The sequence below is a fragment of the Podarcis vaucheri genome (genome assembly GCF_965113315.1).
Source record: "Podarcis vaucheri genome assembly, chromosome: 10".
Lineage (NCBI taxonomy): Eukaryota > Metazoa > Chordata > Lepidosauria > Squamata > Lacertidae > Podarcis > Podarcis vaucheri.
Genome location: NC_138748.1, coordinates 21,835,047 through 21,862,542, shown reverse-complemented (window position 1 = coordinate 21,862,542; position 27,496 = coordinate 21,835,047). Strand labels below are relative to the sequence as shown.

At 43.0% G+C, this 27,496-nt stretch overlaps 1 protein-coding gene across 1 annotated transcript in view; it reads left to right on the top strand.

Moving 5' to 3' along the window:
* Window positions 1-1,118: 1,118 nt before the first annotated feature.
* LOC309541682 (uncharacterized protein) overlaps window positions 1,119-27,496 on the top strand; it is a 39,860-nt gene continuing 13,482 nt past the window's right edge. The window contains exons 1-10 of the mRNA XM_082239829.1: window positions 1,119-1,360; window positions 8,929-9,018; window positions 9,595-9,702; window positions 12,353-12,437; window positions 14,805-14,866; window positions 17,020-17,202; window positions 18,599-18,681; window positions 20,509-20,585; window positions 23,896-24,033; window positions 25,362-25,394. Of these exons, the coding sequence (XP_082095955.1) occupies window positions 1,124-1,360; window positions 8,929-9,018; window positions 9,595-9,702; window positions 12,353-12,437; window positions 14,805-14,866; window positions 17,020-17,202; window positions 18,599-18,681; window positions 20,509-20,585; window positions 23,896-24,033; window positions 25,362-25,394 (1,096 nt within the window). The 5' untranslated portion in view covers window positions 1,119-1,123. The remainder of the gene's footprint in view (window positions 1,361-8,928; window positions 9,019-9,594; window positions 9,703-12,352; window positions 12,438-14,804; window positions 14,867-17,019; window positions 17,203-18,598; window positions 18,682-20,508; window positions 20,586-23,895; window positions 24,034-25,361; window positions 25,395-27,496) is intronic.

The window sequence follows — 27,496 nt, the reverse complement described above, 5'->3', positions numbered from 1 at the left end:
GCATTCTGAATCCTATTGTTCTAGGACCAATCAGACTGCTGCATTCTGGACCCTATTGTTCTAGGACAAATCAGACTGCTGCATTCTGAATTCTATTGTTCTAGGACTAATCAGACTGCTGCATTCTGAATCCTATTGTTCTAGGACTAATCAGACTGCTGCATTCTGAATCCTATTGTTCTAGGACAAATCAGACTGCTGCATTCTGGACCCTATTGTTCTAGGACCAATCATACTGCTGCATTCTGAATCCTATTGTTCTAGGACCAATCATACTGCTGCATTCTGAATCCTATTGTTCTAGGACCAATCATACTGCTGCATTCTGAATCCTATTGTTCTAGGACAAATCAGACTGCTGCATTCTGAATCCTATTGTTCTAGGAGCAATCAGACTGCTGCATTCTGGACCCTATTGTTCTAGGACCAATCAGACTGCTGCATTCTGAATCCTATTGTTCTAGGACCAATCATACTGCTGCATTCTGAATCCTATTGTTCTAGGACAAATCAGACTGCTGCATTCTGGGTCCTATTGTTCTAGGACAAATCAGACTGCTGCATTCTGGGCCCTATTGTTCTAGGACCAATCAGACTGCTGCATTCTGGGCCCTATTGTTCTAGGACTAATCATACTGCTGCATTCTGAATCCTATTGTTCTAGGACCAATCATACTGCTGCATTCTGAATCCTATTGTTCTAAGACCAATCAGACTGCTGCCTTTTGGATCCTATTCAACTCAGTACATAACACAGGCAGTTGCAAGACATTCCCCCACGTGCAAAACACGTCCATCTGCGTTGCAGCAAAGGCAAAAGTATTCCCATTGTTTTAATTTTTTTTTAAAATTGCATTGCCTGCTAAGCGGGCCAAACTCTCCCTACTGAATGCAGGCGTCTGGCGGAGACGCCATGAGGATTTTTACAGGGTTCTTTCAATTCCTGACGGTGCAAAACGAAGACACCCCCCCCCATCAAACATGAACCCCAGAAAGTGGGCTGGGGTGTCGTGCGTTACTCCGGCCCGTTTCCATGGCTGCGGCTCCGAAGCGCGTGGGGGGAGGCTGCCATGGCGACCGCGCCGCGCCGGGCTCGCCTGTTTCGCGCGCCTCGCCCACCGCAATGGAGCAAGGGCGCCTCTCTCGGCAAAGCCGGCGGCAAAGCGGGAGCCCGGCGCCTCCCTCGGCCGGCACGAAGCCCGCCGCCTTCGCCAAGAGCGCCGGGGCGGAGGACGTGGCCGAGGCCGACCTCGAAGCCGCCGTCTCCAAGCTCGTCTGCAGAGTGGGGCGCGTCCAGGCGGAGGCGCGCACGTATCTGCACTCGGCCATAGGCTGCGAGCGGGCCAGGCGCTGGCGGGAGGTAACGGGCGCCTCTGCCTCCTCCCCGCTCGCTAGGGGGGCGCGAGAGCGCGCGTGCCTCTCAAAGCTGCGCGTAATGGCGCGCCTCTCAAAGCTGCGCGTGGTGAACCCTTCGGGCTCCACCGCTGGAATGTGGCTGTGGAAACCTGGGGGGGGGGGATTTATGTTCCGGATATAATCATCTGGCTTGACCCCCTCGAAGAAGTTTCACCTTAGTTTCCATGCTGGATGGGCTGCACGTTCGTTTGTGTGTGACGTAGGGTTGCAACGTCATTTCTCCATTTTAAAGAGGGACGTCCTAATCTTGATCACTTATTGAATTTATATGCTGCCCTATACCCGGAGGTGTCAGGGCGGCTTGCAGAATAAAACCAAAATATAAAACCACAAAATACATAACCAAAGTAAAAACAACACGAAGACCCCCTCTCCCCCCCAAAAAATAAACCCCACACCCCACATTTTAAAAGAGCATAAGTAAGAATACATCTTTCCACACTGGTTAACTGATGCCTATTTTGAACTTTTTAGTACGTTTTTACTGCATGTTTTTACCTTTTTCTGTTGTGAACCGCTTTTAATCTATTAAAGGTAAAGGTACCCCTGCCCGTACTGGCCAGTCGTGTCCGACTCTAGGGTTGTGTGCCCATCTCACTTAAGAGGCCGGGAGCCAGCGCTGTCCGGAGACACTTCCAGGTCACGTGGCCAGCGTGACGAAGCTGCTCTGGCGAGCCAGCACCAGCGCAGCACACGGAAACGCCGTTTACCTTCCCGCTATAAAGCGGTATCTATTTATCTACTTGCACTTAGGGGTGCTTTCGAACTGCTAGGTGGGCAGGAGCTGGGACCGAACGACGGGAGCTCACCCCGCCGCGGGGATTCGAACCATGGACCATGCAATCGGCAAGTCCTAGGTGCTGAGGTTTTACCCACAGCGCCACCCGCGTCCCATTTAATCTATTATTATTATTATTATTATTATTATTATTATTATTATTATTACTACTACTACCTCACACATCTGACTGGGTTGCCTGGCCACTCTGGGCAGCTTCCAACATATATATATTTTTAAAAAAACCATAATAAAATGTTAAACATTAAAAAAAAAAATTCCCTGTAGATGGCAGTCTTCAGATGGCTCTGGGGTCGCACAACTCCTAAATCTGATGAAAACGGACAACAACAGCCCTATGAGGTTGGTTAGGCTGAGAGATTGTGACTGGCCCAAGGTCACCACCAGTGAGCTTCATGGCTGAGCAGGGATTTGAACCCTGGTCTCCCAGGTCCTAGTTCAACACTAACCACCACACCATTCTGAGACACTAAACCAGTGTTTCCCAAACGTTTTTGGGCAACGGCACACCTGTTTACCGGAAAAAAATCTCGCGGCACACCACCATTAAAGCCCCGCCCCGTGACGTCAGCGCGCAGCGTCACGCCGGGAGGGACGCACAAAAGTGAACGTTTTTTCCCTTCCCCTTGCCGGGGTGGGAGGAGGCAGCAGAGCGAGGGACTGAGGGACGGCGGCAGCTGAGGCGGCGGCGGCTGTTGTGGTGGTGGCGGCGATAGCGGGCGGAGGAGGAGCCGTCGCCGGGAGTTGCTGCTGCTGCTGTTGCTGCTGCTGCCCGGACATGCCGGCCTCCTCCTCCTCCGCTGTCTCGCGCTCCTCCCTTTTGCGCGCGCTGCCCCGCCGCTCGGCACCACCACCGCGGAGCCGCCCCCGGCTCGACGCGGATCCTCGCCGCCGCCGCCTCTCGCCGCCCGACTCGCCCGCCTCCCTCCCACGGCACACCAGCCGGTGTCTCACGGCACACTAGTGTGCCGCGGAACACCGGTTGGGAAACACTGCACTAAACTTTTGCATTCCTTTTAGAATTACAGTCATTTGTTTTCTTCCTTTGACACAATGGTATGGCCAGTGGCGAAGCTGCATGCTCAGCTACCAGGGGCAGAGAGCAGGCGGGGGTGCGGCTGTCGCCCCCCGGGAGCATGGCATGCATCCCGGGGGGGCACGCCACCCACGGGGGCGTGGCACACCCACGGGCGTGGTGTGAGTTCTGGGGGCGTGGCGCCCAGCGCCCGGGGGGGGGGGTAGTGCACAGCGCGTGTCTGGTGGGGCCGCTGTGATGGCTCTCTCCGCACCCCTGTTCCTCCGCCAATGCGTGTGGCAGAGCTTGAGAGAAATCGGATGCCTATTGTGATTTTCCTTTTCTTTTCTAATAGTACTCTTTTTAAATACATGAGTCATATTGGATACAAATACACACTGTTGTGTGTATACGTATGCATTGTTGTTGTTGTTGTTTAGTCGACTCTTCGTGACCCCATGGACCAGAGCACGCCAGGCACTTCTGTCCTCCACTGCCTCCCGCAGTTTGATCAAACTCATGCTGGTAGCTTCAAGAACACCATCCAACCATCTCATTCTCTGTTGTCCCCTTCTCCTTGTGCCCTCCATCTTTCCCAACATCAGGGTCTTTTCCAGGGAGTCTTCTCTTCTCATGAGGTGGCCAAAGTATTGGAGCCTCAGCTTCACGATCTGTCCTTCCAGTGAGCGCTCAGGGCTGATTTCCTTCAGAATGGAGAGGTTTGATCTTCTTGCAGTCCATGGGACTCTCAAGAGTCTCCTCCAGCACCATAATTCATTTTTTTTTTTTTATAAAATTTTTATTGGGTTTTCACATTTTATATAGACAAAAACAAAAACACAAGAAACAAATAAACACATAAACAAAGAAAGAAAAAAAAATAAAAGAAAACAACAACAAACATATATACTTTCCCGAAAATATTATTTCCTAACCCTGGTCATTGACTTCCCCCTACCCCCTCCCTTGCATCCCCATTTCCAAATTTATGTCAGCAAATTGGCATTTCCCTGTCCTAATATTAGTCCTTTTATAAAAACAAACAAAATTAATTTTTTCTAAGTTGGACCTCAATTCCCTTCCAACGATTTCCCATTTTGTCTTGAATAATGATCTTTTTAACCAAATCCCATAATCATGAGTGTTGTTAGAACTTAATTTTTCCCTCCCTCCCATCCCCGGTTTGCGTCCCTTCCCAAAGCATGTCCAAAATAACAGTTCTTAGCCCGGGTTCCTCACGTCCGAGGCCCTCCAGTCTCTTTCAGTCCCTCTCCGCCGGTCTTGTTGGTAACCCTTTATGCCAGTCGTCACATCTCGAAAGAGTTCTTTCACCATCAGTCCAAAGTCTCTTCCCATATTTGCAAACAGCTGCTGAAGAGTTTCCACAAGGCATGAATCTTGAAGGTAATCAAAGTCAGAGTCTATGTGGAGGCCCCAATTATATTTCTTTATTTTAAATTCCTTAATTTCATAAACTCCCAGGGCCTCCACTTTCGTCTTCTGCATCTTTCGTGGATTTATAGTAGATTTACTCCAATAGTCTCCTTGTTTGTATTCCACAGGCGTCAGCTTCTGCTCAGTATTTTCCCACGTCACTTCTTCTTTTTCTTGTTTTGTCTTCTCCTCTGCTTTTATTATCATTTCTGGTTCAGCTGTGGATTCTTTCTCATTGAGGTCCTCTTTAAATTCAGCAGGACTACTTGTTTCAGAAGTCAAGGTCATCAATTGTTCACTCATAGCCGTAGTCTGCTCTTGTAAGATTCCAACCAAATAAAACATCCTTTCGATTTCTCCCAGTATCTTTCCATCCACAGCCATTGTAATTCCACAGAATTCCCTCTAGAGGGAATCTGGTTACTTAGTATTCTTTTCCCCAACAGTCCTCTGTCTTGTTATTGTTTCTTTATTTCCAACAATTTTAGATCAATTGTAACTCTTTTTAATCCAGAGGTAACTTAGGTAACAATTTTCCACTATTAACAGTCCGTTTGACAGCTTTGACAGCTGTCAAACTCTGCGCTTCTTAAACCAGCTCCAAAGCAGGACGCTCCCGGGCCCGGGAGGGGGGTTGTTTACAGCAGAACATAAAACATCCAACACTCCTCTCTCCTGCTCAAAATTTCCAAATCTTGGAAGTTACTGTCTTTTTTTAAAACTCACCCTTTACAGGGTAGGCACTCCAGCTTAGTTCTTTTTTCGTTGCTCTAGATCGTCTGCAAGGTAGGGGGTGCGGACTTCCTTTTAGCACATCCCCCGATCGTCTCAAATTCAGTGGATAAATTTCTTAAAAGCCAAGTCCAAATTACTCACGGGTTGTTTTTTCAGCCGAATTTCAAGGAAGGAAGTCAGCGCTCTCCGGTCATGGCTCGCGGCTTCGCTCAGCAGAGGTAGCGATGGACTCTCAGTGCCGCGCCACCCCCCGTATCCCCTCCGCAGCCTTTAAAAAGGCTCTTCGCGAATCAGGGGGGGCACTTAAGGCACCCGCCGAGTCTTCAGTCCGCAGGCATTCCGCGCCTGCGGTTTTAAGGGTCCCCGTGTCGCCGGCACGGCAAAGACCCGTCCCCTGCTGAGCCGATTCCCTCCGGAGCTCGGAGGGAATCCGCCATTCCCAGATCGCGTCAACCCCGGAAGTCTCCTCCAGCACCATAATTCAAAAGCATCAATTCTTCGGTGATCAGCCTTCTTTATGGTCCAGCTCTCACTTCCATACATCACTACTGGGAAAACCATGGCTTTTACTATACGGACCTTTGTTGGCAAGATGATGTCTCTGCTTTTTAAGATGTTGTCTAGGTTTGCCATCGCCTTTCTCCCAAGGAGCAGGCGTCTTTTAATTTCGTGACTGCTGTCACCATCTGCACTGATCATGGAGCCCAAGAAAGTAAAATCTCTCACTGCCTCCATTTCTTCCCCTTCTATTTGCCAGGAGGTGATGGGCCCAGTGGCCATGATCTTCGTTTTTTGATGTTGAGCTTCAGACCATATTTTGCGCTCTCCTCTTTCACCCTCATTAAAAGGTTCTTTAATTCCTCTTCACTTTCTGCCATCAAGGTTGTGTCATCTGCATATCTGAGGTTGTTGATATTTCTTCCGGCAATCTTAATTCCGGCTTGGGATTCATCCAGCCCAGCCTTTCGCATGATGAATTCTGCATATAAGTTAAATAAGCAGGGAGACAATATACAGCCTTGCCGTACTCCTTTCCCAATTTGGAACCAATCAGTTGTTCCATATCCAGTTCTAACTGTAGCTTCTTGTCCCACATAGAGATTTCTCAGGAGACAGATGAGGTGATCAGGCACTCCCATTTCTTTAAGAACTTGCCATAGTTTGCTGTGGTCAACACAGTCAAAGGCTTTTGCATAGTCAATGAAGCAGAAGTAGATGTCTTTCTGGAACTCTCTAGCTTTCTCCATTATCCAGTGCATGTTTGCAATTTGGTCTCTGGTTCCTCTGCCTCTTCTAAATCCAGCTTGCACTTCTGGGAGTTCTCGGTCCACATACTGCTTGAGCCTTCCTTGTAGAATTTTAAGCATAACCTTGCTAGCGTGTGAAATGAGTGCAATTGTGCGGTAGTTGGAGCATTCTTTGGCACTGCCTTTCTTTGGGATTGGGATGTAGACTGATCTTCTCCAATCCTCTGGCCACTGCTGAGTTTTCCAAACTTGCTGGCATATTGAGTGTAGCACCTTAACAGCATCATCTTTTAAAATTTTAAACAGTTCAGCTGGAATACCATCACTTCCACTGGCCTTGTTATTTGCAGTGCTTTCTAAGGCCCATTTGACTTCACTCTCCAGGATGTCTGGCTCAAGGTCAGCAACCACACTACCTGGGGTGTATGAGACATCCATATCTTTCTGGTATAATTCCTCTGTGTATTCTTGCCACCTCTTCTTGATGTCTTCTGCGTCAGTTAGGTCTTTACCACTTTTGTCCTTTATTATGGTAATCTTTGTACGAAATGTTCCTTTCATATTTCCGATTTTCTTGAACAGATCTCTGGTTCTTCCCATTCTGTTGCTTTCCTCTATTTCTTTGCATTGCTCGTTTAAGAAGGCCTTCTTGTCTCTCCTTGCTATTCTTTGGAAGTCTGCATTCAATTTCTTGTATCTTTCATTATCTCCCTCGCATTTTGCTTGCCTTCTCTCCCCCGCTATTTGTAAGGCCTCGTTGGACAGCCACTTTGCTTTCTTGCATTTCTTTTTCATTGGGAAGGTTTTTGTTGCTGCCTCCTGTATAATGTTGTGAGCCTCCACTCATAGTTCTTCAGGCACTCTGTCCAGCAAATCTAAATCCTTAAACCTGTTCCTCACTTCCACTGTGTATTCATAAGGGATTTGGTTTAGATTGTATCTTACCTGTCCAGTGGTTTTTCCTACTTTCTTCAGTTTAAGCTTGAATTTTGCTATAAGAAGCTGATGATCTGAGCCACAGTCAGCTCCAGGTCCTGTTTTTGCTGACTGTATAGAGCTTCTCCATCTTTGGCTGCAGAGAATATAATCAATCTGATTTCGATGTTGCCCATCTGGGGATGTCCATGTGTAGAGTCGTCTCTTGTGTTGTTGGAAAAGCGTGTTTGTGATGACCAGCTTGTTCTCTTGGCAGAACTCTATTAGCCTTTGCCCTGCTTCGTTTTGATCTCCAAGGCCAAACTTGCCAGTTGTTCCTTTTATCTCTTGACTCCCTACTTTAGCATTCCAATCCCCTATAATGAGCAGAACATCCTTCTTTGGTGTCACTTCTATAAGGTCTTGTAAGTCTTCATAGAATTGGTCAATTTCAGTTTCTTCAGCACCAGTAGTTGGTGCATAAACTTGGATTACTGTGATGTTAAAAGGTCTGCCTTGGATTCGTATCGAGATCATTCTATCATTTTTGAGACTGCATCCCAGTACAGCTTTCGCCACTCTTTTGTTGACTATGAGGGCCACTCCATTTCTTTTACGGGTTTCTTGCCCACAGTAGTAGATATGATAGTCATCCGAACTGAATTCGCCCATTCCCGTCCATTTTAGCTCACTGATGCCCAGGATGTCAATATTTATTCTTGCCATCTCATTTTTGACCACATCCAACTTACCCAGGTTCATGGTTCATACATTCCAGGTTCCTATGCAATATTTTTCTTTACAGCATTGGACTTTCCTTTCGCTACCAGGCATATCCGCAACTGAGCGTCCTTTCGGCTTTGGCCCAGCCGCTTCATCAGCTCTGGATCTACTTGTACTTGTCCTCCGCTCTTCCCCAGTAGCATGTTGGACACCTTCCGACCTGAGGGGCTCATCTTCCAGCGTCATAACTTTTATATGCCTGTTGTCTTTGTCCATGGAGTTTTCTTGGCAGGGATACTGGAGTGGCTTGCCGATTCCTACTCCAGGTGGATCACGTTTGGTCAAAACTCTCCACTATGACCTGTTCATCTTGGGTGCCCTGCTCGGCATAGTTCATAGCTTCTCTGAGTTCTTCAAGCCCCTTCGCCACGGCAAGGCAGTGATCCATGAAGGGGATACATATGCATACATATACACAAATATACACACAATTATATTTCATCCGTATGAATCTTGCAACAACAAAAAGGAGCAACTGCTCTGACCTGCTTTTTGTTTTTGAAACAGAAATTTTGTTACTTGCAGAAGCTTGGGCGTTTTCACCCCAGCTTGAGGTCCTTATGCTATTTTTCTTTTGTTTTCAGGCAATTGAATACTATAGAAAGCTGCTATCTTCCTTGAACAAGATGAAGTTTCCTGCAGAATATGTTCCTGGTCATAGCTGTATACGGCTGGTAATTTCAGTTTAGCATTTAAAAGAAAATAGGACCAAAGCACACACTGTTAAGCACACACTTGTGGGTTTGGCTGTAAAGCATGGGTTGGTTTTTGATTGACTGATATTTTTATAATTAGTATGGTACCAAAGCTTCCTATGGCTGTTCTGGCGGTTGTTTTGTCTTTATGGTATCCAGGCAGCCCCCAGCTTACATGTGTTCAATATGTGAGCGACCGTGTATATGTGCATTGTGATGAACCTGGAAGTGACCCAGAAACGTCATAAGGATGTCACTGAAACATCACTAAACGTATGGAACGGGGTGAAGCAGAACGGTGTTTGCAGGCTTTTTCAATGGGTTTCCATTATACGTGATTTCACCAACATGAAACGTTCACCACCTTGAAATGTAACCCCCGTGTAAATGGGTGTGTGTGCCTGTAATCTATTTAAATTGTCTTTTAAACATTGGGGGAATAGTCATTCTTGATTATTAGTCCCAATAGTCCTGGTTGCATTCTTATTTCATAGCACAAAATCTTCTTATAGTGGGTATTATAAATAATGTGCTATCCTGGTTCTTTTATTTTAGGTGTTTGAAACATATTATCATCTAGGTGTTGCTCTCCAAAAATTAGATTTGCACCGTGATGCTGTGGAAGCATTTACTAATGCAATAGAAGCTGCAAATGTCCCCAAGGTATGGAACTTCCGTAACATTTGTATTATGTGTACAATTTGTACAGCGGTTCTGTATTGTAGGGAGAGAAACATATTGTTTTCATTTAATTGTTACCTTTTGAGAAGTTTAAAGGAATCAAAGGAATGCATTTTTAGATGTATTGTTCACATACTTAATTTTTAAATAGCATACTATTCACCCCATGATTAGGAGGAATTAGGTTAACAAGCTACTGTTGTGGTAACATTTAACAATTACTGTACATCACATGAGAACTAACACCTAAATGAGTATTTTGGCATTGGTGACTCTTAGCAAGAACTAATTTCTCAAAATATTTGGATATTTTATGCCGTAGTTATTCCCAAACTCACCCCCCCCCCCACTGACAAATCAAAAATTGCTCAGAGTTTTGGCAAATTGCTCAATTTTATCTGCTTGTTGTACCAATTGTAATGTGCTATGCTAGAAACTATATGAATTGTAATTGTATCTTTATTGCTTCTTTTATTTAGTATATATTTTATCATATTTCAATTTGAATTCCATAGAATACAAATTGTAATGCAACAAAGCACAATATAACACCATTGTGTGAGCACATTTTTATTTTGAAAGCATGGTACAGAGAAAAAAAGTTTGAGAACCACTGCTGTAGAGTCACTTAAATAGTGTTGATAATGTTATTTAGTATGTTGATTAGACATTATGTAGGCATTGGGGCTTTAGTTTTTTTTTGGTTTTTTAAAGTAAATGTCTAGCTGTCCTAGAAAGAAAGTTATGCAGCAAAATGTGCAGATACCCTTCTAAGCAATTTCTGTGAAATGAGCCATTCTGGCTACTCCCACCTGTCAGTGTTTCTAGCCAATGAGTGATGTGAGAGCTGTGATTGATAAGTGAACACCAGGCAATAGAAATCCTTATTGTTTTCTCCTCCCCTTTAGTGCCCTTCTCCTACTTCTGTCTTATTTTCCAGGCCATGATAGTTTGCCTTCCCTGTCCCTCTAGCAACCAAAATGCATCTTAATCTGAGATCAGGTGGTCCATAGAAGTTATCTTCTGCAGATATTACACAGAAAGTGTGGGTGGATGTTTAGAAATCCTCTTCCTTCAAAAAGGAAAATGTGCAAACTTTGCAAAGAGCTTAGGCATGTTTCCTGCTGTGCCAAAGACCAGGCTTTCATTAAGAATTCATTTCATAATTAACTCACAGTACAATGGTATATACATGCCCACTTAGAAGTAAGTCTCTTTGTGTTTAATGGGGCTTCGCTCCCAAATAATCGGATGCATGATAGCAGCCTAGGCTTTGGTTTAGAGATGGCATTGTGGGAATTTTTTTTATTGTGACTTTAACAGCTGTATGGTGGAAACTCAACAAGGTAATCTTTTTCTAGAGATGCAGTGATAGGGGAAGCTTCCTGACAAATGGCAGCTATTCCCCCACAAGATCCTTTTTTAAAAAAAATGTGCTACATTGGCCACTCTCCAGTTCTCAGGTACAAAGGGAAGTAATCAGAATGAATTACAGATTTTGTTAGAAGATCAGCAGTTTCACATGTGAGTTCTTTAAGAACTCTTGGATGGATAACAGCGGAACGTGATCATTTGTTTATATTGAATTTGTCAGTGATACCTAAAACTTTATTTTTTCACCACTATTTGCTTCAGTTCTTCAGACTTGCTCAGGGATCTTCTGTACGTCTTCTTTAGTCAAGACAAATGCAAATAATTAATTCAGCTTCTCTGCAATCTCATTTTCCTCCTTTAGCACCCCTTTAACTCTCTTGTTGTCCAAAGGCTGTACAGTGGTACTGCCGGTTACAAACTTAATTCGCTCCGGAGATCCGTTCTTAACCTGAAACCGTTCTTAACCTGAGGTACCACTTTAGCTAATGGGGTCTGCCGTGCGATTTCTGTTCTCATCCTGAGATAAAGTTCTTAACCCGAGGTACTACTTCCGGGTTAGCGGAGGTTGTAACCCGAAGTGTTTGTAACCTGAGGTGTTTGTAACCCGAGATACCACTGTAGTCCTGTTCATACTTATCTGGAGGTAAGTCCCATTGCATTAAGCGGAACACCCAGGTAACTACTGTTGAACTTAATATACTCTCAGACATGCTTCTGCATCTAGCATTGCACTTTTAGTTATGGAAAAATGAGAGTGTGTATTGTTTTGCCTTCAAATTTTATTTCTGTGATCTATTTATACTTCAGATTAAACATAAGTTATTATAAGTGTTGTTGGTGCCTTTGTAGTTCCCATACAATCTCATTAAATTCTGTCTCCGTTCCTTTTTCTCTGCAAGGGAATAAATTGATTTATATGAGCATGCTGCTAATGTTATAGTTCCTTGTCTAGCCCCTTGGGTTCTAATGTTTTTTAAACTCAGTACAATTATGGGAAACACTGCACTGGAATGATGACATAAATCATCCCCATAGGAGTCTGAACAGTCTGGGGAGTAATCTCATAGAACCCTGCTGAGGTAAATAAGACCAGTAATTTGAAATAAATAAAAGAGCAATGGAGCTAATGTGAATGGCTCAAGAATTCCATTAGATTCACAATGGCAGTGTTTATGTGGCATAGCTGTGTAGATCACATTGCAGGGCTGTATTAAATATAATAATATTGCAGCTCACAAGAGTATCCTCTTTTCTCCAGAGTGTCTGTCATGTTGGCTGTGTTTCTGGATCTTACTACCAGACACCTGCGTTTGCGAGGAGAGCTTATGCATATGTAAAATGCGGTAAGACATATTGCTTCTGTAGCCAAGCTCAATAAACATGCTTGTGTAGGAAAAGTAATAAGTCAAATTGAAATATATTCTACCCGCCTTGGCATCACTATGGAACAGCGTGATAAGATCTGAGTTTAGATTCTTCAGTGTTAAGAGTCTCTCTTACATGCCAAAGGCAGATGTTCTTCTAAATTCAGTGAAAATCAACAGGTAGTGTGCGGATTGGGATCACACCATCTGTGACCCTACCTCCCCAAGGCTGTATACATTCATCTGAAGGTCTTCACAGAGTTGCATACATGTTCTGTATCTTGCTATGATGCATCCTGTGTTCTGTTGTGAATCATCAGTGTTCCTAGTGTCTCTGGGATTTGACATCTGCGCACTGAATCCTGGGCAGATACTTTGGGTTTTGTTTCTGAAATCAATCAATCAATCAATCAATCTGAAATCAATCAATTCAAATCAATCCTCTTTTTTTCAATTGCCAACTTACCGCAACCGGCTGATATTTTTGTAATGTAAGTTCAGAATCATTAAGGAGGTGGGATCCCTCTCTCTCTAAAAAACCCTCTACCTGGCTATTTCAACCACTTACTTCAGAGTTGAAGCTTGCTTTGCAATTAGTCCGAAACCAATCCAGCTCTGTTAAGATGCCATATTTTGCAGATCTTGGATTCCCTTAAAAATGAGGCTTCACTTTCACCCTTATGCCAAGCTTAAGTTAAACTGTGCCCAGTTCAACCTAGTCATAGAGAAAAACATTCTTGCCTGTTTAAGTTAAAGCAAATGCCTGTAGGCCAGTGTGGTGTAGCGGTTAAGAGCACTGGACTCGTAATCTGGTGAACCAGGTTCGATTCCCCGTTCCTCCACATGCAGCTGCTGGGTGACCTTGTTGCTAGTCACACTTCTCTGAAGTCCCTCAGCCCCACTCACCTCACAGAGTGTTTGTTGTGGGGGAGGAAGGGAAAGGAGAATGTTAGCCGCTTTGAGACTCCATCGGTTAGTGATAAAGCGGGATATCAAATCCAAAACTAAGACGTGTTTGTATTTATTTAGGAAAATAAGTTGAAAATCTTTCCTTCAGCACCGCCTGTTGACTAGATTACTGTGCATGGAAATCCAATTATGTGCCCATTTAGGCATGTAATTGATAGTTTACCTGAGCAGCAACAAAGCAAGATGGCAGGTTTTCTGCATTTTTTGCTTGCTTCAAACAACCCAATGAGCTGAAAGAACCAAAACATCTAGCAGCGTTGATAGAATTTGCATTGGAATGGTTTACATGGAGACAGACAACAGAGGCAGATTTACACATGTGCATTCTTAAATGGATCAAGTAACTGCATTACCAGCATTTTGCTAGATTTACGCAGGTACATTTACAAGTAAGTGGGAAGCCTTTTTTGTGTTTTGCAAAAGATGCTGAATTATGGCTCAGAAAAGTGGTATACAAATATAATAATTAATAATAATTAATAATAATTAATAATAATTAATAATAATTAATAATAATTAATAATAATTAAATAATGAAGTCATTCTCTGAGCAGGAGGAAGATAGGTAGGTGAGACAGGTTTTGTTGGGCTTGTTCCAGCTTGTTTACATAACACTAAACCATTGATTTTAGCATTACAGTACATGCCAACCAGGTGGATGGCAACTCAACATTTTCTGGCCCTACAGGTAGCCTTGTCTTTGGGTTTAGTAACAAAATGTAGTTTGCAATGATAGAGATTGGTTGCTTGCTAAAGTTATCAGTTGGCCTTCATGCTGAGTTATATTAGTAAGGCTGTGGCCCGTTTCACATGCCACATTAAACAGTAGTTAAAAACAAACCATAATTTAATGCAAATGTTCAGGATTCTTGTGCATGCTGCCGAAAAGTTCGCACTCTGCTCCTCGTTCATGGTTTGTTTCTTTCCAAACAAACTACTAGTGGTAACTCAGGTTGGTTCTTGGCTTACTGCTTATGGTTTGTTTGGAAAGAAACAAACCTTGAACCAGGTTCAGATGTGGCAGTTTAGCAGGAGCAGAGGAAGAAAAAAGCAAGAACTTTTCACTAGCATGCCCAAGTACATAGTTCATTCATACTAAATTATAGCTTGTTTTTAATTATAATTAAATGTGATGTAGAAACCAGGCCTGTATGTGCGCTAATGAAAAGCAGCAAGTTGATACAGGCTTCCTCAACCTTGGCCCTCCAGATGTTTTGAGACTACAATTCTCATCATCCCTGACCACTGGTCCTGCTAGCTAGGGATCATGGGAGTTGTAGGCCAAAAACATCTGGAGGGCCGAGGTTGAGGAAGCCTGATATAATATTTTGTGGTGGTTGCTAGTCATAGAAGAAACTCTCTCTGCTCTGTTCCTAGGCAAAATCAAAAAAGCAATATGTGATGCTACAAGAGCTGTGGATTTAGACCCCATGAATCCTGTGAGTAGTAATGTGGTTCAAGTAACTATAGGATTCACTGTATGTACACTTTATACTCTTGTAGAATTTTAAGATTTTTGGTCGGGAAAATTGTGCCATATTTTCTAGATTTGGCACTAAGAGGTAAGCCCAAATAAATACACGAATTTCTTTGCAGACTCATGAAGAGTTGAAGCAAGCATCCATGTCCAAGGGCTCAGTTGCACAAAGCCATTTCATGATTTGATAAAAATTAGGCTGCTGCACCATAAAACTGAGTATATAAACACAAGCTGAATCTAGTAGAACTTGCTGTTACTTAAGCACAAACATATAGTTGCACTTTCCCTGTTTATCTTGAGTGATGAAAAATTCCAGGGCTCAGCACGTAGCTGAATTTGGTTTCCTTTGGAAGAAGGACACTGGATGCTTACAGTGTTTTGTAATGTTTTAGTTTATTTACAGATATACAGGTTGGGTATAGGAGGAGGTACATCTTTAACATTCCTATCAGCCAACCAAATCTACCACCCTTCATCTGATCTCCAGAGAGAAGCAGCTCTGAATCTCCTGATGCTGTTAGCTTATAAAGGAATTACAAACTCCTCTTTCTCTGTGTATGTTTCTCTGTCTGTCTTAGTCAAATCTGAAGCTTCTTTTGTTTCTTTTCACACAGAGGCCTACAATACATCATTCTTGACTGTTAACACTCCTTTATTACCTTCAGGATTCTGGCGCGGAGTTGCCTTAATCCACATGGATTGCCCTGTTCTCAGAAATCTAACAGCAAGATGTATAACAATGTAAAACCATATGCAGAGCTTACACTGGATTAATAATACTTCCTAAATATGTGGTTCCCAAACTCCTCGCCCCCCTGCAGACCACTTGGAAATTCCTGAGGCTCTGGGTGAACCTCTTAATAATTTTTTTGGTGTTCTACTTATCAAAGCACATACATAATTCATATTTTAATAACCGCTTGCCTTTTTAGTGCAATGGATGAATAATCCCCCCATGCTGGCATCGCCATAGACCTGAGGCCAAGCTGCTGAGAAGCGCCCTTTCAACTGGTGATTTTTTAAAGGAAAAAGTAGCAGTCTGTACCAGCACCATATTACAGAAATCAATAAAGACTGGGGCGTCTTTGCCCTATGTGATGATTTGCCCCTTGTCAAAGCACTCTCTATCGCTATCATTGCAATTGGTCCATGCCAGGATGAAGTCTTGATATTCTTGGTAGTTATGCAGCCTTAACGTGGATCATCTGGAGCTCACAGACCACAGTTTGAGAAAGGTTTAAAATGCAGTGGTGTGGCTTCAGTCATAATCTCACCACAGTTTGCATCCACACTGGCTCTCAGTTAGTTTCTGGGTACATTCCAAAGTGCTAGTTTTAACCTCTAACACTCTTCAGTTGGCTGCGTCTTAGCTATCAAAAATATTGGACCTGCTCATCCCCTTAAATCAGTGGCAGAGGCTCTTCTCTGTTTCCTCCTCTATTTGGAGGTGAGGAATGTAGAGAAGCATAGAGGACCATTTCTGTGGCCATGGGATGCCTGGAGAAGATCTTCTCTAGGTATGTCTTCCTACTGTGATGGGTGCTGGTAGAAGGAAGGCTGCTGTTCTCTTGTGCCTTTCATTGAAGTGTTCCTTTAAAGTAGACCAGTTCAGCTGTTTTCTCTGTTTATTTCTTATCTTAATCATTGTGTGATTTGTGTTTGTAGAACTTATATATAAATAATTGTTTTATTGTAAGCTGTTTCGAACTGTACAGTTTGGAGTAATGCTGCCCTTGTAGCCTGTCTGTGATCTACGCAGTTCTCTTAGCCATTTCATCTTTGTGGGAGGCCTGTGAAGTAAGTTAGGAGCTGAAAAGTAGTGACTTCTGGTGAGGGGCAGTAGTAATATGCTGAAGATCCCAGGTTGAATCCCAGGTAGAGCTGGGCATTCCCCCTGAAAACCTAGATACTCAATACTGAGCTAGACAGCTAGACAGACCAATGATCTGACTGATTATAAGACAGCTTCCTGTGTTGACTTTCCTAAGGTGAGCTCCATCCCTGAGTGGGGATTTGAACCTGGTAGTTTAAGCTTCCTGTGGATTTAAGCTGTGATTTAGGCAAAACACCTTTTTCCAGTTTTTGCTGACTGCTACACTTTTTATTTCCTAGGATGTGTACTGTATCAGAGCTCTTGCATGGAGCTCAGCAAAAGAAAAAATGAGAGCCCTTACTGATTTGAACTTTAGTTTCAAGCTGAATTCATCTCATATTTGCACTATGATCTTAAGGGGAGCAATTTTAAACTCCCTTGGGAAACTGCCTCCTCCGAAGAAAAATAAAGATCATGAAAAGGTAAATGGCATTCTCCTGGAACTTATGGTTTTCATTGGTTTGCCTCATAATTGCCTCCGAAGGGGCTACCAGATTTTATCCAATTCTGAAAAAAGGTCTTGCACAAAAAACAAACCACTGGACCTATTAGTATGTAATTTGACAGGCTTTAGTTACTTGCTAGGGTCTATTCAGCTATAGATCTCACTCATTACTGTCAGTAAGCTGGGGAAGTTATAGTCCTATTAAAATAATAATTATAATAATGATAATAGTGAATTGGAGGGCCACAAAGCTTTGTTTTTCTGAATTGGGATTTGTTTTGTGACCCTGAGCCAAATTGGGGACTCAAAAATTGGTTTCTACTGTCTCAGGCTGTTTTTTTTTCAGAATGTTGAGTGGGAGTCGGAACCAAATCTCGTGCTCGGCGCACACCTCTTGTTTCCATCCCTATCAATTTCATGTTCTTCACCACACAGCTCCTCATTGATGGTGAAGAAACAAGCACTATTTGTGATTGTGTATGATTACTGTGACATGGCAGACTAGTAAGGCTATAGCCAGCAGTAGCAATTTAATACATTCAGGTTATCATGTGATAACTGTATTTACTGTGGATAGAATGTTATGTAGCCTGGTTCTGTTTCCTTGTCAGATATTGAAAATCTTTTCTCTCTGTGTGTAATATTAATAAGACAGTGGCTGTGAAATCTATGCATTATTACTGGAACCCACTCATGTTTCTTTTCAGGATTTCAGTGGTTCACACGATCGTTGAAGAAGCCATCTCTTGACTTCTACAGATATTATTACATTTCTAGTGTTTCTGTTCTGGTTAACTCTGAAATTCTTAAGGAAGTGTGACATCACCCACCCACTTGCATGCTTTTTAATTAAGTCCAATGTTATCCTCTGACATAGGAAAGTCGAATGCAGACTTTTCCCCACGATGACATGATTTGAACAGCATTTTTATACAGTATTCTTTACAAAAGCATTATCCTCTATATCTAGCACTACAATAGATACATCCCCACTTTTAAATGACTCTATATGTCTACAGTATATGTTACATCCTTGAAGGAAAGCCTCCATTGTGTTTGCCCAACTGCCCAACTGTAGAATGGCTAGTAGCGCTGGCATTGCAATACTAAAAAGGACCAAATCATCTGCTATAGGCACAGCCTAAAATAGTCTTTCCACTTATTTTCATCCCTCACAATGAAAACGAAAACCAAGATCCTCTGCTCCAGTATCAAATTCTGAGTTATCCAGATTCCAAATAAATAAGTCAATTTAGAAATCCTTCACGTGCTCTTAATCAACCCTTATATTTAAATGTCTAGTAGTACTGATTTTTCTGAACACACCGGTACCTGTCTCTGAAGATTATTTAATTGTTTTTGTTTCCCAATAGGCATCTGATATTTCCTGGGAAAGCAGGAATTTCTTTGATGTGGAAGATTTTTATAGTCCAAAAATTCCTTCATTCTATGATAAGTGAGTAGGAATGCAAGCAGCTGCTGAGTGCAGTATAAAATTGCATGATAGCAAATGCAAACCATTGGAGGGGACGCTGTGCTTTTGAAAAGGGCTTGAAGTAGCGAAGTAATCTCTTTGCACTTATTCGATTTCAGTTTGTATCTTCCACTGTAGTTGCAGCAGCACTGTACTTCACTGAGAAGCTGGATTTCTCCTTCAGGGCAATTAAAAACAACAACAACCAGGAAAAGCCATTTGGGGAATGGGTGACTTGAAGTGTTGCTGGGATATATTTAACCATTCTTCATTCCAAATCCCTTTGCTGGCAACATTCATCCCCACTGACATGGGATTTTCAAATAATTTGGGAGATAATTTGGAGTGAGGAAATAACAACGGGTTCCCATTTGCCCTCTCCTGAAGTGGCTTTTCTTGCTATACACAAAGGATGATTGGTGTGTGTTTGTGTATTAAGAGCAGTTCCAGGATTTCACAACATACTCATGTGAAGTGCATTAAGTGTGTGCATCCACAGTGATATAGGGTCAGAATGAACCAACTGCAGAATCATTCCTTCACTACCAGAAATGCACAGAATGAATGTACTTTTAAATAACATATACAGTTGATTAAAGGTAAAGGTAAAGGGACAGTTAAGTCCAGTCACGAACAGCTCTGGGGTTGTGGTGCGCATCTTGCTTTACTGGCTGAGGGAGCCGACGTTTGTCCGCAGACAGATTTTCCGGGTCATGTGGCCAGCATGACTAAGCCGCTTCTGGCGAAACCAGAGCAGCGCACGGAAACGCCGTTTACCTTCCCGCCAGAGTGGTACCCATTTATCTACTTGCACTTTGATGTGCTTTCGAACTGCTAGGTGGGCAGGAGCTAGGACCAAGCAACGGGAGCTCACTCCGTCGCGGGGATTCAAACTGCGACCTTCCAATCGACAAGCCCTAGGCTCAGTGGTTTAGACCACAGTGCCACCTGTGTTCTTAGGGAATAAATAATACACAGACACATCATCATCATCATCATCATTTATTAACATGTAATTTGGATTTTTAAAATTCCTGCTATAATATTCTTTTTTCTTTTTTTAAAAAAGCATGTTTGAAAATTAAATCTGACCTTTTATATATAACCTTCATAAAAATGAATGAATAGCCGTCTTTTGAAATGCTGTTTTCAAGAAAGAATTGTGGGGCACATCACCACAGGTGTTATCCTCCAATCTATCTTATTGACATTGGAATCCTATTTGATGCCGCCCGGAAATTAACTGATCGCTGCAATTTGCTCAGTTAGTACTCCAGGTATCAAACAATGTGGTTACCTTAAGCAATTAGCGTGCACTTCATTTTAGGAAATATTTAAATAAGTAACTAGATCTTTAAATAATTTGATTAATGATTTCAGATTCCTTTCTTGATGATTTAAATCAATCCATCCTAGACATACCTTGATTTTTTTTTAAAAAAAATCTGCATCTGGGCAGAAAGGCTTCTAAAATTATATATTAGCAGAGCGATCTTAGACATGTCTATTCAGAAGTAAGTCTGAAGGAGCTCAATGGGACTTTACTCCCAGGTAAATCAGGCACAGGATTACAGCATGAGGGAAGTATACTCATGCATGAAACCTCAGAGAGCTTCATTCAGCCATTGTAGACTGTATTAATCCCGGCCAGCCAATGGCCTGTCTCAGTAAAAAGCAGTTTCCTTTGTTCTCACGTTTTGTGATGTTGAATAAACCATGAAATGAAGGCAATAGTGCATAAATATATTACAATGCATAAATGTTAATAAAACCAAGTTCCTTATCTTCTGATGATTTTTTTATTTATAGATACCTCTGGTCTCTAAATGTTTTTCATACCGTGACTGAAATAGACCTGTTTGATGGAGCTAGATTCCTCTCCAACTGTAAGAGCCAGTAAATGTACTTGAAATGATTATGCTACAAATGCCTGCTTTGCCTTGCCTTTCAGTTAGTTGGATTCCTCGAAAATGTCCTTTGGTTACAGACCTACATGAGCACCTCCCTCAGTGGGGTGACCCTCAGCTATGTCCTCCTGGCAGCAGTGTCACTGCTACTTTACTAAGAGGGAGAGGGCAAGGCCATGGCTGCATGGCTGCTCTGGTGGAGATGCCAGAATAGCTCCACTGGTGCGTCAAGGATCCCCAACCTCACCTGCCACCTTTCCCCTCCCCTTCCGTGTACACAGCAGCGATGCTTCTGCCGGGAGGCTGTTGCTGCCTGTAGGCTTAGATATATTAGGAAACTCATTTAATAACCCGCAGACGCAGATCCATTGACGTTAATGGACACAGCTCATTTAGGTTCATTAATTTCCATGGACTTAGTTGCATACGAGCCCAATTCACTATATCAGGCATAGGCAAACTCCGGCCCTCCAGATGTTTGGGACTACAGTTCCCATCATCCCTAGCTAACAGGACCAGTGGTCAGGGATGATGGGAGTTGTAGTCCCAAACCTCTGGAGGGCTGGAGTTTGTCTATGCCTGCACTATATTGTCCAGCAGAAAACACAGCCTCTTCTTCAGCTGCCACCAATTTTCATGCTTGATGGAATGCTCTCTGAAGTGCTGGTGCAAGATGCTTGAAGCAGAGCCCCAATGTCACCCTGCTAGGGCCAATAGGTTAAAAGCCTTGCAGCACCATTCAGGCTCCCAGTTCCTGCCTTCATCTTTTCTGGTGCTGCCTGAAAGATGCTCTGTCCTGCTGCGTGGCAGGAATCTGGTTGTCTGGAATCTGTGCAAGTAGATTGTTCAGGATACTTAATTTTTTTGTTTTTGTTTACCCCATACATCAGAACTCTAGAGTAACTTAAACATTTTGGTTCTCCCCCCCCAAAAAAAAGGCAGATGGTGACAGGCTGCTAATTTGTAAAGTGTATTCACCCTTAGATCAGTCGGTAGAGCATGAGACTCTTAATCTCTAGGTTGTGGGTTCGAGCTCTACGCTGGGTGAAAGATTTCTGCATTGCAGGGAATTGGACTAGGACGGTGATCATTGTCATCCCTTACACTCTACAATTCTATGATTCTATGTGACCATAAATCCAGCAGCAGCAGCAGCAGCAGCACCAACAACTGTAGACTAAGATACATTAACTAAACAGTACTTTATGGGAATTTCATAGTTAACTTATTCCTTGAGCAGAGACGAGTGGAGAATCCATTCAGTGCTTATTAGCATGGCTGGAGAGCCTGTGCAAGCCACACAGTCTGCTTTGCATTGTTCTAAGGAATGCTTCTTTCCTCTCCAGTTGTCATTCTGCAGAAAATTCCAAGTAAAAAGGCACTTTCCTCCATGCTCCCCCTCCCCAGAACACTTCCTGCCCTTGGGCTATAAACCTACAGAATCCTCTCACATCTGGCTTTCACCTGCAAAGCGTTGGGGGTCTATTTTTGTATTTCTCTGTGTGGTATTTAAGAAGCCTGTCAAATACCTGTCTCCTTTGCCTACTAAGCTTTCAGAAAATCTTGCACAAAGGTCCCGTTCAAGAAAATGCACTCAAGGGCCAAGCTACTCAGTTAAGAGTCTTGCATAGTGTGTCTGTTATTCAACACAGTGTTTCATGGCACTGATTCTCGAACAGCGGAGGTGGGCCTCAGTGCCACAACCTGTCCTGTCTCTCATCATTTGCTTGCCCTGTCATCTGGCCCTGCCATAGCCTTTCGATTGTGCTGTCAGCAGAAGGTCCTTGCATTCTGAGCAGGAGTGGGTGGGAGACAGATGTTTGGTGGGTGTTTGGAGGGAGGGAAGGAAGGAAGGAAGGTCTCCCTCCTCTGAGGGGAAAGGGCCAAAAGAGATGTTGAAGGGAATTGGAAAGCGAGATGAAGGGTTAAAATTTTATTATTAATAATAATTAAACTGGGAGTAGAAAAGAAGGGGGTGAGAGGGAAAAGAGGTTGCAGGAAAAGTGAACGTAGAATGACCAGGAAACAGGGATGAAAGAAACTGGGAGTTTGGAGGGGAGAAAAAGGTACAAGCCAGTGTGGCGTAATGGTTAGAGTGTTGGACTAGGACTTGGGAGAGCAGGGTTTGAATCCCCACTCAGCTGTGAAGCTCACTGGGTGACCTTGGGCCAGTCAACATTTCTTCACCTCACAGGTATGTTGTGAGGATGAAATGGGGAGGAGGAGAACCATGTTGGCATATAAATGTGATAGATAGATAGATAGATAGATAGATAGATAGATAGATAGATAAAAATGTGATAAATATAAATAAATACAAGTTGATTGTGAAAATAGGATTGGAGAAGAAATTACAGGAGATTATTAAAAATACTTTGAGAGTCATGCTTTGGTTGGAAGGAAAATATACGTTTTTAAAAGTGTATCTAGAGCCTCTAGATCAGTAAATTCTCCTTAAAATTGGGAGGTTGAAATGCAGTCTATTAGAACAAACATCTGTTTTTAGCTTCCGGAAAGCTGAGCAATGCAAGTCCCCGCCACAAGGAAAACACCATGGCAAAGAATGCAGTGATAGCAACAGAACATGATGTCTGCTGCCTTTATCTGCCACCATTTTGTGGCAGGCTCTGCCACTGCACCACCATTTTGTGACCAGTGAGCCTCAGTAATTTTCAACCCATCTCAAGCAGATCCTAGGGGAAGAAAATTTTAAAGCAGGTTTTATGGGAAAGATGAACCCTTATGCCAGTTTTTTCATTTTTTTGTTCCTGAGTGCTCCCTATGTTTTACTGGAAAGACTAAAGGTTGTCTTCGGTGCTGTGCAAGCAGCATTCCACTTGAGCAACAGGACTTCTTCTTCTCTTCTCCCTTCATGCCCCTGAAATTGCTCTCGAGGGTCCTCTAGCCTTCATCAGCAGATTTGGAGGGTGTGGGACTGCAGGCGAAAGGAAGGAGTAGTTCCACTGCATAAGAAGAAATCTGTTGGACAAGTGGAACAGCAGTGTTGGATACGACACACGACTGTGCTACGTGTGCCTTAAATTGGGTTATGTAGAAAAATATGCCGCCTCAAGTCAGCAGAATTTTTAAAGCGACTGCTATTCTAGAAGTGAAAGCTGTACATATGATACTTGTTTACTTACATTCTGATTTCTGTTCTGCCTTGGCTAAATATTTCATGGCTGCTTTTGCTTTAGAGTTTGTTTTAATCCTTTAATTCAGAAATACTTTTTCTTATAAATATATATATATATCTTGCATAACATAATTTCTCATGTTTTTGAATTAGCCATTAGCAAAAACAAAGAACAAAACCTCCGGAGACCATTTAAATGTGGCTCTCTGACAACGTATTCCAACAACATTTCCTTATTAAGGCGAAAGATGTACTCACGGCAAAGCATGGCATCAGTCACAGGAATTAATGGTAATAATTAAATAGATACTTAAAAGATACTTAAACATAAAAAATAATAGGACGCTTTCTTGCTTCAAGCTTGGAAATGTAGTTATGATTGTTAAGGTGCTTGCATTTGCACAGACTGAATCTTGCACACACAAACATATGCATGTACCTAGGGATGTCTGAGTATTTTGATGAAAACACGAGTAGAAATTGCTGGTGTTTGCTTATCAGTCCAGTGAATATAATTGCTATTCACTGTTATTGCTTTGAGTCCAGGATTGATACGTAATTGATTAGGTTTCTCTCTCCCCCCCCCCCACATTTGCATCAAAATGAATGGGGTGGAATAAGGCAATGGCCACATAATTCACATTATTGATTTTGTAAACGGTGTAAATTATATAATTTTATCACAGCAGGCAGCAAGACAGTGTTTTGGGTGGAGGATAAACTGGGGCAGAACAGAATAGCTCAGTTGGTTTAAAGCAGCCTTCCTCAACCTCGCCCCTCCAGATGTTTTTGGCCTACAACTCTCATAATCCCTAGCTAGCAGGACCAGTGGTCAAGGATGATGGGAATTGTAGTCTCAAAACATCTGGAGGGCCGAGGTTGAGGAAGCCTGGTTTAGAGCGTGGCGCTCATAACGCCAAGGCTGCAGGTTCGATCCCCGTAAGGGCAGCTGCATACTCCCTTCCAACTCATATGATTCTGTGCTCAAGAAACAGTGTTGCATATTCCCCCTTCCACCCTTATAAACAGCCCTTCTGCTATGTGAGGGTGGTTCAAGGAAGTTGAAGAATAGGAATAAAGTCCTTAAAACAATATAGGTAAAGGTACCCCCTGACCATAAGGTCCAGTCACAGATGTCTCTGGGGTTGCGGCGCTCATCTTGCTTTACAGGCCAAGGGAGCTGGCGTACAGCTTCTAGGTCATGTGGCCAGCATGACTAAGCTGCTTCTGGCGAACCAGAGCAGTGCACGGAAACGCTGTTTACCTTCCCGCACACAGCGGTACCTATTTATCTACTTGCACTTTGACGTGCTTTCGAACTGCTAGCTTGGCAGGAGCAGCGACCGAGCAATGGGAGCTCACCCCGTCGCAGGGATTCGAACCGCCGACCTTCTGATTGGCAAGCCCTAGGCTCCGTATATTAAAACCTGTGAAAAGAGAAGTCCGCAGTAATTTCCTTAAATAGTCACAAAATCAACCAAATACTACACTGCAGATTTATAAAACACATTGATAATATTATATTTGCTGTTAGGTGTGTGCAGTTGCTTTTTAAATACATCCTAACATTTGCTTTTCTATATTATTATTATGCTTGAATACTGGATTGGTGCTCTCAGGGAAGAATCGCTCCAGTTTATCATCAGCATCTGGTAATCATTTTATTTTTTTCATATTGTTAGAATTTGTACCAGAATTGTTTTTATATAAACACTTTCGAAATATTAAAGTGCTCATCAAGCCCTGGAAGCTTCAACAGAAGCTTCAGAAAGAAAACTTGAAAACATGATCTACTTTGTATATTATAATACAGGCAATGTAATCCATCTTATCCCCTGGCAGGAATCTATGTTCCAAGCAGCTGGAGCCACATATATTTAAAGCCATATTGGCTTGTGAGTTGTGTGGTTTCCCCTGCTGCCATACTCTACCTTTCTCTTAGATCAGTCTGTAGTAATATAATCAACCTGCCACAAAATAAATCAACCGGCTTCTGCAGACTGGTGGTATAAAATATTACAGGATTTCAGGCAGGAAGCTGATTAGAAATGAAGCTGTGTAAAAGCCCACAGCCTTTGCAGGTGCAAACAGTATTTAAAGCAGAATCACATGGACTTCCGGAGGCGGCGCGAAACGAGTAATGGCGGTCCTCTTTGCGCAGCGAAGAGGGGCTCCGCAGGAAAGGGTCGTTCGCTACGGCAAAGCGACGACCCATTAAGTTAAACCACGAGCAGAGTGAGCTCGTGGCCGTGGGATCCGGCGGGCACCCAGAGCGACCCCCAAAACGAAGAAGGGACCCCGTAAGGGGCTCCGGAAGCGCGGAGGGGAAGCGGTGCTGTGGATTCATCGCTCTTTCTGCGGGAGTGAAGCCGCGCGGCTGTTACGGATGAGCGCCGACCTTTCTTCCTTTACATTGGATTACAAATTAACTACTCGTGAGTAAGACTTATCTGAGATTGGATTATAAATTCGTGAATTCGGCTGAAAGCGGGAGACGAGAAAAAGGAAGTCCGTCTCCCGGTGGTGCTTAGTGATCAAAGGCAAAGGAACTGACAAGCTGGAAGCAGTACAAAAGAGTTTTTAAATGAGAGACAGCACACGTCTGGAGAAGTTGGAAACCGAAGGGAAAGGCAAGTTATCTTTTTTTTCCTGCTACTGTGTTTATTCTGTTTGGGGTTCTTCTCCTCTGCTAGACTTTTTAAAAACTTTAAAGACTTGAAAACCCCTAGTCCCGGACTTGCAGTGGGCAAAAGGCTGTTTTGCGGATACACTTACAAAGCTGAAACTGATACTTAGAGGCATTACTGGTGGATACAATTAAGCAACTGTATTTTGCACCTTTTAAGAAACTATTGTGGCAAAATTGAGAGGGCTCTGCCAGAGGGAAAAGGTCTTCTCTAAAGACTATGGCTTACTTATTTAACTGTAGGAACTTTAATGGCGACTGAAACTTTGTTTCTTCTTTCATGAACTGAACAATACTCCCTCTAGTGGAGTTTGGGATTTACAATTTCCTGAGAACCAACTTTGTTTTGTCTCTCTGTGGTCTGGTTATTCACTCTGAGGCCTGTCTTTCCCATGGAACTTTTGACAGCTTGACCTTGAATCCAAAGACAGGTGTGGAATGAGCAACCGAGTAAAAACAAGAGCTGCGTCGAAAGCAGGCAAAGGCAAATTGGTACAATCAACTCTGGTTTCCCAGGCTCGCAGATCTTCAGTCCCTGCGGTTCTACAGGCTGTACCATCACCAACAACCCCAGCTGAAGAACCTGAACAGTTAACAAGTGAAGATATGGCAGCTGGGGGATCTAACATTCTCCTAGAGGAAATGTTACAACAATTTGCAATTTTGAACAAAAAAGTGGATGATCAAACTGCAAAAATTGACTTAGCCACATCTTCAATTACCAAACTCTCTGAACAGGTGGCTAAGCATTCACAAGATATTGGAAATCTAAAGGACGTTGTATATGAAAATCGAAAATTGGCCGAGGCTGCGAATGAAAAAGCAGAAGCAGCAACTAAAGAAGTGGAGGAATTGAAAGGAGAGGTAAGGCCGCTCCATAAATATATTACTGACCAACAGGCCTATCTGTCTTTGGTGGAACTGCGAAACAGGGAAAATAATTTGAGATTACGCTCTATCCCAGAGATTGAGAAAGAGGACTTGATTGGCTTTTTAACAACAGAATTTTCTAAATTCTGGGGTATAAACGAAGATACAGACTTTAAAATAACAACTGCATTCAGATTG